At 33.9% G+C, this 13666-nt stretch overlaps 1 protein-coding gene across 1 annotated transcript; it reads right to left on the reverse strand.

Moving 5' to 3' along the window:
- Positions 1 to 568: 568 nt before the first annotated feature.
- LOC130447893 (ATPase family AAA domain-containing protein 2-like) lies at positions 569 to 13101 on the reverse strand. Its single transcript, XM_056784939.1, has 13 exons — positions 12894 to 13101; positions 12617 to 12768; positions 11552 to 11821; positions 10823 to 11014; positions 10020 to 10195; positions 9237 to 9372; positions 8268 to 8622; positions 8135 to 8215; positions 6554 to 6733; positions 4745 to 4972; positions 4200 to 4204; positions 3972 to 4106; positions 569 to 631 (listed from the first exon to the last, which is right to left on the reverse strand). The coding sequence occupies exons 1-13, from the start codon at positions 13099 to 13101 to the stop codon at positions 569 to 571; spliced, it is 2181 nt and encodes a 726-aa protein (XP_056640917.1).
- Positions 13102 to 13666: the final 565 nt, after the last annotated feature.

The following is a 13666-nucleotide window of genomic DNA, read 5'->3' on the forward strand; positions in this document are numbered from 1 at the left end:
GGTCGTCGAAGTACTTAATTTACAACATGGTGATCGGAGGTTTCAACTTTTTATTAAATATGTCACTTGCTCTTAATCCAAAAAAAGGTTGTAGACAAACCCACATACAGAGGAAGCTAATATAAGCGTGTTCATTGTGTTAAAATAATTAAATATCAATTAATATTTGTGTGATAAAACCAGACAACATTCTGTAACCTGAAGATAACACTAAAAATAAATTAAAATATAAATATACTGTTTATTTTATTTTTAGTAAGAAAAAAGTGCCCCATATTCCTTTTAAAAAAAGAAAAAGAGAAAATTGGTTGTAGTCATAAGATTTATGGAAAAAGATATGCAAAAAGATTTCTCTTTATAAATATCCATAGAACTTATTGTTAAGAGGCTGCAGAAAACTATGTTGAGAATTTTTTAATAAATAAATTGAAAACTTGGGAAATTACAAGTTTTACTTATAATACCATGAATAAATTCGTATTGCTTATAATAAATAAAATTTCTCTTGTGTCAAAACATATTTTTTATTGGAACAAAACAGTATCGTTGGCAGATGAATCGATTAGGTTTAAACAGCTTCTGTCGAAACGCGGTACGAGTTTTCTATCTGCCTCAATACGTTTCCCAAATTCTGAAACATATTAAAGCATATATAATTATTCATTTAATAAATTTACTTTTGCACAAAAATTGTCCTGTTTTTTTAAGGAAACATTTCAATACTTTTTTATTCTTATTTCTTTGAGATATTTTTTCCTTCCTTTAGGATTGTGTAGATCAAAATTTTATGATCTATTAAGGTGAGATATCATGAAATTATTTGGTCTACAGATCCAACCTTTTGGCTTCTTTTCTGATTTCCACTACTAATCTATATCTAGAATCATTAATTCCTTTCTTTTCTTCTTATTTCTTTGGATTATTTTGTTTTCTCCCTTCAGAATTCGTATGCAGACGCGGAAACAGTTATTTATATACAGAGTGTTCACCATATCGAATAAAAGTTTTCATAAATAATTTAAGCCATGTAAAAGTCGTTTAAAAGTATACAGAATGTACAGTTATATAATTTACTCCTTCCTTTCTTATTTCTTTGGGTTATTTTGTTTTCTCCCTTTAGAATTAGTCTGCAGACGCAGAAACAGTTTTTATATGCAGAGTGTTCACCATATCGAATAAAAGATTTCATAAATAATTTAAGCCATGTAAAAGTCGTTTAAAAGTATACAGGATGTATAGTTATATAATTTACTCCTTCCTTTTCTTCTTATTTCTCTGGGCTATTTCGTTTTCTCTTTTTCAGAATTCGTATGTAGACGCAGAAACAGTTTTTATTTACAGAGTGTTCACCATATCGAATAAAAGTTTTCATAAATAATTTAAGCCATGTAAAAGTCGTTTAAAAGTATACAGAATGTACAGTTATATAATTAACTCCTTCCTTTTGTTCTTATTTCTTTGGATTATTTTGTTTTCTCCCTTCAGAATTCGTATGCAGACGCAGAAACAGTTTTTATTTACAGAGTGTTCACCATATCGAATAAAAGTTTTCATAAATAATTTAAGCCATGTAAAAGTCGTTTAAAAGTATACAGAATGTACAGTTATATAATTAACTCCTTCCTTTTGTTCTTATTTCTTTGGATTATTTTGTTTTCTCCCTTCAGAATTCGTATGCAGACGCAGAAACAGTTTTTATTTACAGAGTGTTCACCATATCGAATAAAAGTTTTCATAAATAATTTAAGCCATGTAAAAGTCGTTTAAAAGTATACAGAATGTACAGTTATATAATTAACTCCTTCCTTTTGTTCTTATTTCTTAGGATTATTTTGTTTTCTCCCTTCAGAATTCGTATGCAGACGCAGAAACAGTTTTTATTTACAGAGTGTTCACCATATCGAATAAAAGATTTCATAAATAATTTAAGCCATGTAAAAGTCGTTTAAAAGTATACAGAATGTACAGTTATATAATTAACTCCTTCCTTTTGTTCTTATTTCTTTGGATTATTTTGTTTTCTCCCTTCAGAATTCGTATGCAGACGCAGAAACAGTTTTTATTTACAGAGTGTTCACCATATCGAATAAAAGTTTTCATAAATAATTTAAGCCATGTAAAAGTCGTTTAAAAGTATACAGAATGTACAGTTATATAATTAACTCCTTCCTTTTGTTCTTATTTCTTTGGATTATTTTGTTTTCTCCCTTCAGAATTCGTATGCAGACGCAGAAACAGTTTTTATTTACAGAGTGTTCACCATATCGAATAAAAGTTTTCATAAATAATTTAAGCCATGTAAAAGTCGTTTAAAAGTATACAGGATGTATAGTTATATAATTTACTCCTTCCTTTTCTTCTTATTTCTCTGGGCTATTTTGTTTTCTCTTTTTCAGAATTCGTATGTAGACGCAGAAACAGTTTTTATTTACAGAGTGTTCACCATATCGAATAAAAGTTTTCATAAATAATTTAAGCCATGTAAAAGTCGTTTAAAAGTATACAGAATGTACAGTTATATAATTAACTCCTTCCTTTTGTTCTTATTTCTTTGGATTATTTTGTTTTCTCCCTTCAGAATTCGTATGCAGACGCAGAAACAATTTTTATTTACAGAGTGTTCACCATATCGAATAAAAGTTTTCATAAATAATTTAAGCCATGTAAAAGTCGTTTAAAAGTATACAGGATGTATAGTTATATAATTTACTCCTTCCTTTTCTTCTTATTTCTCTGGGCTATTTCGTTTTCTCTTTTTCAGAATTCGTATGTAGACGCAGAAACAGTTTTTATTTACAGAGTGTTCACCATATCGAATAAAAGTTTTCATAAATAATTTAAGCCATGTAAAAGTCGTTTAAAAGTATACAGAATGTACAGTTATATAATTAACTCCTTCCTTTTGTTCTTATTTCTTAGGATTATTTTGTTTTCTCCCTTCAGAATTCGTATGCAGACGCAGAAACAGTTTTTATTTACAGAGTGTTCACCATATCGAATAAAAGATTTCATAAATAATTTAAGCCATGTAAAAGTCGTTTAAAAGTATACAGAATGTACAGTTATATAATTAACTCCTTCCTTTTGTTCTTATTTCTTTGGATTATTTTGTTTTCTCCCTTCAGAATTAGTCTGCAGACGCAGAAACAGTTTTTATATGCAGAGTGTTCACCATATCGAATAAAAGATTTCATAAATAATTTAAGCCATGTAAAAGTCGTTTAAAAGTATACAGAATGTACAGTTATATAATTAACTCCTTCCTTTTGTTCTTATTTCTTTGGATTATTTTGTTTTCTCCCTTCAGAATTCGTATGCAGACGCAGAAACAGTTATTTATATACAGAGTGTTCACCATATCGAATAAAAGTTTTCATAAATAATTTAAGCCATGTAAAAGTCGTTTAAAAGTATACAGGATGTATAGTTATATAATTTACTCCTTCCTTTTCTTCTTATTTCTCTGGGCTATTTTGTTTTCTCTTTTTCAGATTTCGTATGTAGACGCAGAAACAGTTTTTATTTACAGAGTGTTCACCATATCGAATAAAAGTTTTCATAAATAATTTAAGCCATGTAAAAGTCGTTTAAAAGTATACAGAATGTACAGTTATATAATTAACTCCTTCCTTTTGTTCTTATTTCTTAGGATTATTTTGTTTTCTCCCTTCAGAATTCGTATGCAGACGCAGAAACAGTTTTTATTTACAGAGTGTTCACCATATCGAATAAAAGATTTCATAAATAATTTAAGCCATGTAAAAGTCGTTTAAAAGTATACAGAATGTACAGTTGTATAATTTACTCCTTCCTTTTCTTCTTATTTCTCTGGGCTATTTTGTTTTCTCTTTTTCAGAATTCGTATGTAGACGCAGAAACTGTTTTTATATACAGAGTGTTCACAATATCGAATAAAAGTCTTAAAAAATAATTCAGATTATGTAATATATGATGAAATACTAAATGTTTACCTCGATAAGGGAGTCTATGGAATGTTGATGGATTCCGATACACGTTGAAATGACATCGTACATCAGTTCCAGTTGAGCTACGGCCATGTTATTGGCTGTCACGCGAGCTGCGTGTTTCCATAAATTATAAATTTTCTCCATGTAATTTTCTAAAATAAATTTACAGAATTTTGTTTTTGTTTAATTTTATCGCCCTTATCACTTCCCGATACATCATGTAAACCATACGAATCCTTGAAGAGGGTTTGATAGTTATTTAATTAAAAAATAAAACATTTCTTGCAAGTACCTGGCCCAAAAAACAGAAATTTGTAAAAAAATATATTTATTATTAAACGTTATCACCTTTTAGCTCCATAGAATTTTCCCAACGATGTTTAAAAAGCGCAGCAGTTTCCATCTTGTTTAGTACAAAATTCAGAGCATTGTGGCCGTTTTAGCAAAGTTGTCTTTAGAATCTACTGATAATTTTACGAAGGTTTTTTGAAAAAATGTACGTAAAAGCCTAATTTGAGAAGAAAATCGATAAAAAAAGTGTATACACTCGGGGAGACTACGTTGAAAATAGAAATGATTTTGGAAACCACTTTTCGAATAACTCACGGATGTGCAGAAAGAAAGTATGGTATGTTTAGAGCTAAAAGAAGATTAAGTTGAGCCAGGAAGCTTCGGAGACAATTCTTGTACTTTTTTTATGGATTATGTATACAGTTTTTGTTTTATTCGAATTTATCGAATACGAACGGAAAAATTTTGTATTCAATTATACTTACTGTCCGTTTCTCCGCTACTTATCGTATAATTCGACGATTTATAATTAATCGTTTGTTTCATATCTTCTACAGTATCGTAAAAATACATATCCATGTTTGTTTCACTTGAATTTACGCGTACTCCCAAACTTCTTTGATTCAATAGATCCGATAAAACTCTTGTAAAATATTGTTTATTTTTCAAAGATTCTCTCGAAGACGATATACTGATTGGGTTGTTGTTTTGTCCTGGAATTAATTTGTCTTTTTTCTTTGGTAAAATGAGTTTATTCTCAAGATATGTGAGGATGGTTTGACGCCCAAGTGATTTTTCAATGATATGATTATGATATTGTAAGAAAAATTGGTCTAGGTAGTTAAAAATTGTTTCAAATAACCTTTTGGAAGTTTATTTAACATTGGAAGTCCATTTTTATATCAGGTTTGGCCCTGACATAGGAAAGATTCCTCTGCACGACTGGAGTTGTGGTGGATTTACAAGAAAACCTGCAACATTGACGATCGTGTAACCGAAAAAAGAGAGAGAGGTTCGCTGGGTTTTTTGTGATTTGAATGGGGACATTATTCATGTTGGGAGGGGGGAATACACCAGGTTTGGCCCTGATATAGGAAAAATCCCTGCACGACTGAAGTTGTGGTGGATTTACAAGAAAACCTGCAGCATCGGCGATATTGACTTGCGTGACTCTGATTCAATCGTAAGGTGACATATGAATCGTAATATCTCTCTTTCCGAATGCCGGACTGTCCTAATTGGGTACACGCTTAAAATATGCCAACTCGATCTGTAATTCCTCTATGATTCAAATAAATATATCTGTCAACTTGTGACATTTGACATTAGAAACTTTGAACGATCTAACGAATTGTCAAAATCACCTGATGCCCATTTAAAGAAATGACTGCTGTGGGGTAAACAAGTGCATTCACCGTCAGTTTTGTCGAGTTATTTGTGGGATTTTAGATCTTTATTTCAAGTGGCTTTGTCAGTTTTTTTTTCGATTATACAGTGTTTTACTTAGTGTAGGTAAAAGGTGAAAACAATTTAAAAAGTGAATAAATTGCAAACTTGTCGAATGCGTACAGGATTCTGACTGAAGCTCTTTCCGTATAATAAAAAGGAACTTAACGTCACCTAAAGAAGTACGAACTAATATTTGATAAACTTGAACGCAACAGTGGAAAGCTCACTTGCAGCATACTCAGTCGCAGTTGTTTTAGTTTCCCAGAAACAAATCTAAAAAGTATCTTTGGATACATCTCACTACCCGTAAAAACCAAATAAAACTAACATGGGGACATGTCAGAAAATCGATTGTTTACCCTACGGTTGCCATTTTGATGTAGATCAGATTACTTAATGGCGGAAACTAACTCACTCAAACGTCAAACCGAACTCGTAAGGCTGTTTTACATGGAATAAACCAAAAACGAGTCAATAAGAAGGTTAGATTTAACCATGGACAAAGCAGTTGTGCCTGAGTAATATATAATGAATTTAACAATAGATATAGTAAAACTATATGTAGTTATCTCTGTGGAAAGTTAGAGGTTTTCCTATTAATTCTCTTCTTCTCTTTAAGTCGAAACTTTTATAACAGTTTGAGACATTTTTCAAAACAACTAGACTGAGTGGTCGTTCGAATAAAATTGATCGAAATAACGATCTAGTTTTACTATGTCTATGAATATGACCAACATTTTGAAGTCATAAGTCCCTAGATTTGATTGAACTGCACGTTTCCTTATTTCATGTCAAGCGACCAGCTTATTATTATTAGTAAATGAAGTTGTTTCGAAAATACCTACTTTTTAATCTTTTATGCAAGTCTTGTAGACTGGTATCGCTGTTTGAGGTTATGGTGATATAAGATTTATTCGTTTTGTTAAAATTTTTGCTAGTGGAATGATTTGAACGATCTCTCTTCTTTCTTTTACTTCTTGGTGTACTATCGGGAGTTCTATACGAATCTGATAAATATCCCAAACCTACATAGTTTAAAATTATATACAAAAGTGAAAAAAACATATACAGTGCGTCCAGTAATCAACGCGAGTATTATTTTTAACGTTAATTTATAAGACGATAAACTTTGACCCAGCCACCGCTTCCCTGGGGCGCCACTACGTGTATATAAGGTGCCAAGGTCGGCGAAAACACTCGTGCCGAGGGATGAATGGTTCCTGACCTCTAATTAAGTGTCTGTGGGAAACCTGGTGGAACTCCAAGGGCTTCAGAAGAAAAAGCACCAAGATAAATCCCCCTTTCCTTTCCCGAGGGCTGTGACCGAACAGGTACCACGGAATCTAAACATTAGAGGAAAAAATTGACGTTGGTGAATGGATCCAACCATCGCTTCCCTCAGACGCGTCTGCATAAGGTGCAAAGGTATGAAATGGTACCTGAGCTCTAATCAAGTGTCCAGAACAATACCTGTGGGAAACCTGGTGGAACTCCAATGGCTTCAGAAGATAAGGGACCATGATAAATCCTCCTTTCCCTTCCCGAGGGCTTTGATCAAACAGGTACCACAGAATTTAAACATTAGAGGAAAAAATTGACGTTGATGAATGGATCCGGCCATCGCTTCCCTAGGACACGTCTACATAAGGTGCAAAGGTATGAAATGGTAACTGTCATGTGTCTAGAACAATACCTGTGGGAAACCTGGTGGAATTACAAGGGCTTTAAAAGTTAAGGGACCATGATAAATCACCCTTTCCCTTCCCGTGAGCTCTAAGCAAACAAGTACCACGGAACCTTATATACCCAAAGCATCGAAGATCTACGGATGTTGAAGCTCTATTGACAATCGTATATTCACTAAGTTCTCTCATGGTACTGATCATTCACTCAAAAATTACGAGGGTTGTACCAAAATTAAGCGTCTTAACTGTGCTCGCAAGTTTCTTGGGGGTAAATGACAAGAATAAGTCGTTGGACTCATTGGCCTCATTCTGGTAAAAAGCAAGCAAAGAAATTCAAACAAATGGGGTCGGAAGAAGGTAGTCCGCATCGGTTTCATGTAACCTGAGGTGACAATAAACTAATGAAGAGTGTGGCTTTTCACGCTCGATCCCAAGAAGTTTCGAAAAAATTGTTGGATGCTTCATCAATCGTTCATCTTGGACTTAGCCCCCGGTGATTATCACCTCTTTCTCTAAAGTAAGATTTAGATGGCAAACATTTGAAGAGCGCTTTTTCAACCGGATTGGCGGGGGAATTCTTCGATTTCACGCGCAACCGCGTTAATGAATCTGAGCGGTTCGCGGACGTTTGCGGTAAACGTGTGAACGTAGCTTAATACTTTGTCTTTAAACAAAAATAGACAACAAATAATAAAGTTATTAAAGGGACATGCAAAATGATCGAATTGATGATTTCCATACCTAATTTTTCGCATTCCTCGTCGATTTTTGTTTTCTTTTTTCTTTTCCTACCGTTTTCTTGAACTTCGACATCTTTTTCACCTGAAAATTCACGAAGTAATTATATTATTAAGTGCTTGAAATAAATTTATACACTTGATAATTTTCGTTTCGGAATTTCTTGAATTTTCCCAAACAGAATAGAGACTTGAATTTTCCTCATCGAAAAATAACGGCGCCAAGAAATCTTCGCGTTCTTTCTGATTGGGATTTTCGATTTTCACAAGCACAGTGCTGTTATTATAAAAAAAATTATGTAGCGGTTTGGGTACGTCGACCCTGCAGGTTGCCATGGTTAAAATTGGCAAACCCGCGTGGATTTCCTCTAAAGTAGAAACTATAGTGTGTTGTTGGCATTCGTCAATGAAATCCCACCATTCGTCAACTCTTGAAAGGAGAATAATCGCTGGATAATGTACTTGAACGTTTATAAAATTAGTTTTCAATTCCTGTAAATAAATAACTGTATTAATTATTCAAATAAAATTAGTAGGCCTGTAACTTTTACAGGGACAATCTGTACAATCGAAAGATAGCAAAAATTAGTTTTGCAATCGATTTTTTAATAAAAAGTCACTCTTTGTTTAACTCGATAAAATTTATGGTTCAGGAGATATTTAGATTTTTAGATCGTTCACCATAAAGAGACATTCTGAAGAAAATTATCATAAATTTTGATTATTTATTGAAAAAACGTACAGGACATTACTTAAAACACATTTTCGAACATTTCCTGGTGAAGTAATTAATAAATAAATAAACATTTGTACCACATAATATCAGAAGATCAAATTAATGACAAAAGGAAGAGCTGGAAAGATATTAATAATTATTTTTCATCTAAAAGACTACTGTCAAATAAGGTACTACGCGATTTTCAATCAATCTTCAATTTCCAATCTTTTCAAAACCTGTCATCAATAATTTTGCATGCATTTGATGTATGATTTGGCTTCTGAAAACTCGTTAGAAGTTTCTATACTGAACGCTTTCCGGACAGAATTATATTCGACTTTTGTTTTTTTTATATATAAAAAATAACTTTTCTACTTACGCTGAATACTCTGGTATCGTAAACAAATGATGGTAGATGTTCCAAGTTCTTCAGCAAAGAAGGAACCAGATGAGTGTTCAAGCCTTGCATATTCTTACCAATCAGTAAAATTCTACCCGCATACCGTTTTTCGCCAATCGTAAATCTAAAATAATATCTTTTACGAGGGAGGTTCGAAAATAAACTGGAATTTATGAATAAACGCGCGAAAACCAGGATTATAGAGCAGCCGGGACCGCGTATCTTTGATTTTTGGTGTACTAACAGCCATGAACGTTAAGAATGTACCAGTGTCTGATGCACGACATAAAATTATTCGTTTTTTGGTCAAAGATAATGTAAAATCCACGGAAATGTATCGAAAAAATGAGTGCCTTTCTAAAACTCAAGTGTAAGGCCGAGAACTGGTGACAAACGTTATTTTAAAGTTGGTAGTACTGATCAAATAATTCATGAACCGTAAAATTTAAGCTAGATGGGTGCCAAGACTTTTGAATTTTGACCAGAAGTTTGCAGTGAAACTTTTCTATAGAGCAAGTCGACGTTGAACGAATTGGGTTGGGAAACACTCTTCTTATAGTCCCGATTTGTCACCATGCGACTATTTTTTATTTGGTCTATTGAAAGAGACACTTAGGGGAGTTTGATTCGAAGTGACAACTTGAGAGATTTTTATGAAAAAAGCATTCAAGAGCTTCCGGAAAGTTGGTAAAAGTGTGTATAGAATGTGACGCGAACTATCTAGAAAAACTGTGAAAAATTCCAGCTCTGTAACTATCTTATCGTTCTTACTTATATCCTTCTTGTAGAAAATGGGGCCACAATATTTTGATATATTTAATAATTCTATTATGTTGTCTTTTCAATAAAGGTTCGATGATTGAACTCAAATTTCGGATGTTTAAACCTTGTTTCATTGATGACGGTATCAAATTCAGTCTTGCTTGTAGAAAATCGCATTCGTCAACCTGAAAAATGTTCAGTCGATCAAATTGGTCTAACGCTGACGTCACTATATAGTAAACGCAAGCTTTATAGAATCTAAGAGGTTAAAAACTATTCAATTAATGGATGACGACAACCAAAGGTTCACACAATAATCAAGTGAAAAGCTTTTATAAGTCGAAATCAATAAATAAACCAGACAATTGATAAAAAGATAATTCAGAGAGTAAACATCAAGATTTAGCACCTACGAAGACAAACAAGAAGCAACTACCAGGAAGGAAGTTCATACTAGCCTGGAGGCACAAGGTCCGCTATTGCAACAGCCCCAAAAATTGAAGCTCCAATTAGTTGTCGACAGTCAGAATCAATTGACAACAGGAAGAAACTTCTCAAGATGTCAACCGCGAAACTTGACAGTTCGAATCAATAGCAGCAAGCAATTTTTGAAGATGTTAACCTCGAAAATTGACAGTTAGTAGTAAACAATTTACGTAGATGTCAACCGCACGAATTGGCCAAATATCAGCCTAAGAGGATAAAAACTATTCAATTAATGGACGACGGCGACAAAAGCCTCACACAATGAAATCCCCAGATCGAGTGAAAAGTTTCTAAAGGTCGAAATCAATAAATAAACTATACTGTACCTTCAAGGCATCCATTTCTATTTTGATATTGAATCCTTTTTTATCGATGGTGGGATAAACCCTTTTTAAACAACACAGTACAGCTTCTGAGCATAAAGCTTGTATATCAGATCCGCAGAATCCAGGTATTAAATCCGCTAATTTCGTTATAAATTTCTGTGTAGGTTTCTGTTTCCAGTTGTTTACGTGGACCTTGGAAATCAGTTACGTTAATGGCAGTTTGGATATTTTCTCGACAGTCGGGGCAACCCAAAATTTGAGTCATAACCGCATAACGCATTTATATCAAGTTTCGTTTTGAGTAAAAAAAATATCTCAAGTTTGTACCAAAAATAAGGCTTGAAAAAGAGGCGATAATCACTGGGGACTAAATCCGGGCTGTAACAGTCCACCCAAATGTCTTCACAAGCTCTTTGTAGTACTACTCCATTCGTCAGTAGTTCTTTACAAGGGTTCTGAAGTCGTTTATGATCGTACTAGGTTGGATGAAGTCTATTAGAATGATCTCCTTCGACCACAAAACACAGTCGCCATAAACTGTCCAGTCGACTGCGTTTGTTTGAATTTCTTCGGTGGTTGTGAATCGGAGCGACGCCAATAACGAGATTGTTAATTTTTTTTCGCTAATTTTGGTACAAACTTCGTAATTGAGATTAATAATAGCAGCTAATCTATCGAGTATTGACATTCGGTTTACCCCGACTGTTTTAATTCCAATTAATAGCTTACTTGGATTATTTCTTTTCTGGCTTCGACTCCGGGTAGTGGAAAATAAAGTTCTTTATCGAATCTCCCTTTCCGACGTAAAGCCGGGTCGATGGCTTCGATGCGATTGGTAGCTCCAATAACTATAACACCAGGCTTGGAATCCAAACCGTCCATTAAGGATAATAGAGTGGCCACAACGCTAGCATGGATATGATCATTTTTATCGGTTCTTGTTGGAGCTAATCCGTCCAATTCGTCAAAGAATATAACGGACGGTCTGCTCTTGGTCGCCTTAAAAAAACCGGAAATATATGAAGCTGGTTTCGTTATTTATTCACCAGGAAATGCTACGCGAGTTGTTTCTATGTTTTGAAAGCTGCTGGATCCAAATCAGTCGATCGTTTATCCCCATAACGCTAAAGTCAATCTAACTAAGGTTAGTTGAAGGTTAAAGTGCCAATTATAAGCTGGGGTTGCTTGGGGACGAAGATTCGTCACCTAGATAAACCGTTGATAGTGGAAATTCTTTGAAGAAGACAAATTGATTCAATGTGTTGTACAGATAACCAGATTTTAGATACCTCTAGGTCTATTAGCTCAGGTGATAATGCCATATAAATTCCTTCTCGATAAGGAGCCAGCAATGGTGGAAGGTGGCTGGTAACCACCCAATTACTGAAAAGGGATGAATGGATTTGTGATGATGTAAGAGGACTACTCCAAGGAGGGATTTGGAATCATCATCCACAACTGATGCATTTGATGTTGATCCCGACGAGACATGGACAAGTGGGCATCGGAATACCCAGTGCGGTTTTTGAGTTTTTGGCTGGTTTAGTGACAAGTTTCAACTTGTTGCTTCGATCCAATTTATAATAGTAGAGCTGGAAAATGTCTCAAATTAAATTACGAAATTTTTCACCGACGCAAATTAAAAACAAAATGGAAGCTGTTTTTTCCTACAGCTGCCCTTGACGAGGAGAAACAATTGACGGATTTGGATTCAGCGATCTTGAAAACTTGAGGATTCCGAGGAATAACTTATTTTTTCATTTCGCGTTACTGTATAATCTATTGAATATTAACCTTTTCGAATAAGTTTCTCAAATTTTTCTCGGATTCTCCTACCCATTTATCGAGAACGTCGGCTCCTTTTCTTTGGAAAAACGAGACTTTTCCGATGCCTTCTTTATTGAGTTCGGCAACTAAAGCTCCTGCTACCAAAGTTTTACCAGTTCCTATAACATTTATTTTAATTAAAATCTAATAAAAGATCAGTGAGAACATCGTTTCAAATCAATATGAAATAATTTTTTTGGACCCAATTTTTCATTATAAATCGTTTCGGATTTACTAAATTTACCTGGAGGGCCGTAGAAGAGAACTCCTCTGGGGGCTTTAATTTTGAAATGTGTAAATATATTGCCGTGTAGAAGTGGGAATATAACCACTTCGCGTAAGGTTTTCAGATGGTGATCCAGTCCACCAATTCTAGAAAAATCTACTAAATCCTTCGAAGAACGAGCTTTCCGTAGTACACGGTTTTCTTTATTTTGATTCACAAGAGACATTTTGATATACGGTAATTTTTAAATCAAAAATTTTGTAGATTTTCTTGAGATGACAGACGTCATGACATATAACTTGGCGGTAATTTGTTATTTGGGAACTGCCCGAAGCCATTTCATGTTGACGCTCGACACTAGCTTAGAATGTCAAATGAGGTCACGTGGTTCAATTTTGACATCTTAAATTAATGCGGCGTCAAAACTAAACATTGTTTAGATTATTATAGAGAGTTTTTTTTACAGCGTTTTGAAGCTCGACGCTGCATGAATTTAAGATGGCGCTCTAGTCGATGTTATATCACGTAACCTCATTTGACGGACTAAGCTAAGCGAGTGTCAATATGTAATTACACCTTAAATCATTGCACTCTTAGATCTGTTGTTTGAGGTTTTTATACAAAAAATAAGCGAGAACAGCTGATTCCGATATTTACATCCGCCGTAATGGCAAAGAAACAGTAATATGTCAACAGAAACTGTCTTTTGTTGTAGTTCGAATGATTGAGAGGTTACAGGTGTGTCATAATGGCACAAACACCGTTATACGTCATTAGAAACAATCTTCTTC

The sequence above is a fragment of the Diorhabda sublineata genome, chromosome 8, assembly GCF_026230105.1.
Source record: "Diorhabda sublineata isolate icDioSubl1.1 chromosome 8, icDioSubl1.1, whole genome shotgun sequence".
NCBI lineage: Eukaryota > Metazoa > Arthropoda > Insecta > Coleoptera > Chrysomelidae > Diorhabda > Diorhabda sublineata.

Excerpts from the sequence above, each read along its gene's own strand:
- LOC130447893 (XM_056784939.1), bottom strand. The coding sequence starts at position 13,101 with ATGTCTCTTGTGAATCAAAATAAAGAAAACCGTGTACTACGGAAAGCT. Across the intron at positions 11,015-11,551 it reads CCAGAAAAGAAATAATCCAA|GTCCACGTAAACAACTGGAA; the intron begins GTAAGCTATTAA and ends CTGATTTCCAAG. Across the intron at positions 10,196-10,822 it reads TAGAAATGGATGCCTTGAAG|GTTGACGAATGCGATTTTCT; the intron begins GTACAGTATAGT and ends AACATTTTTCAG.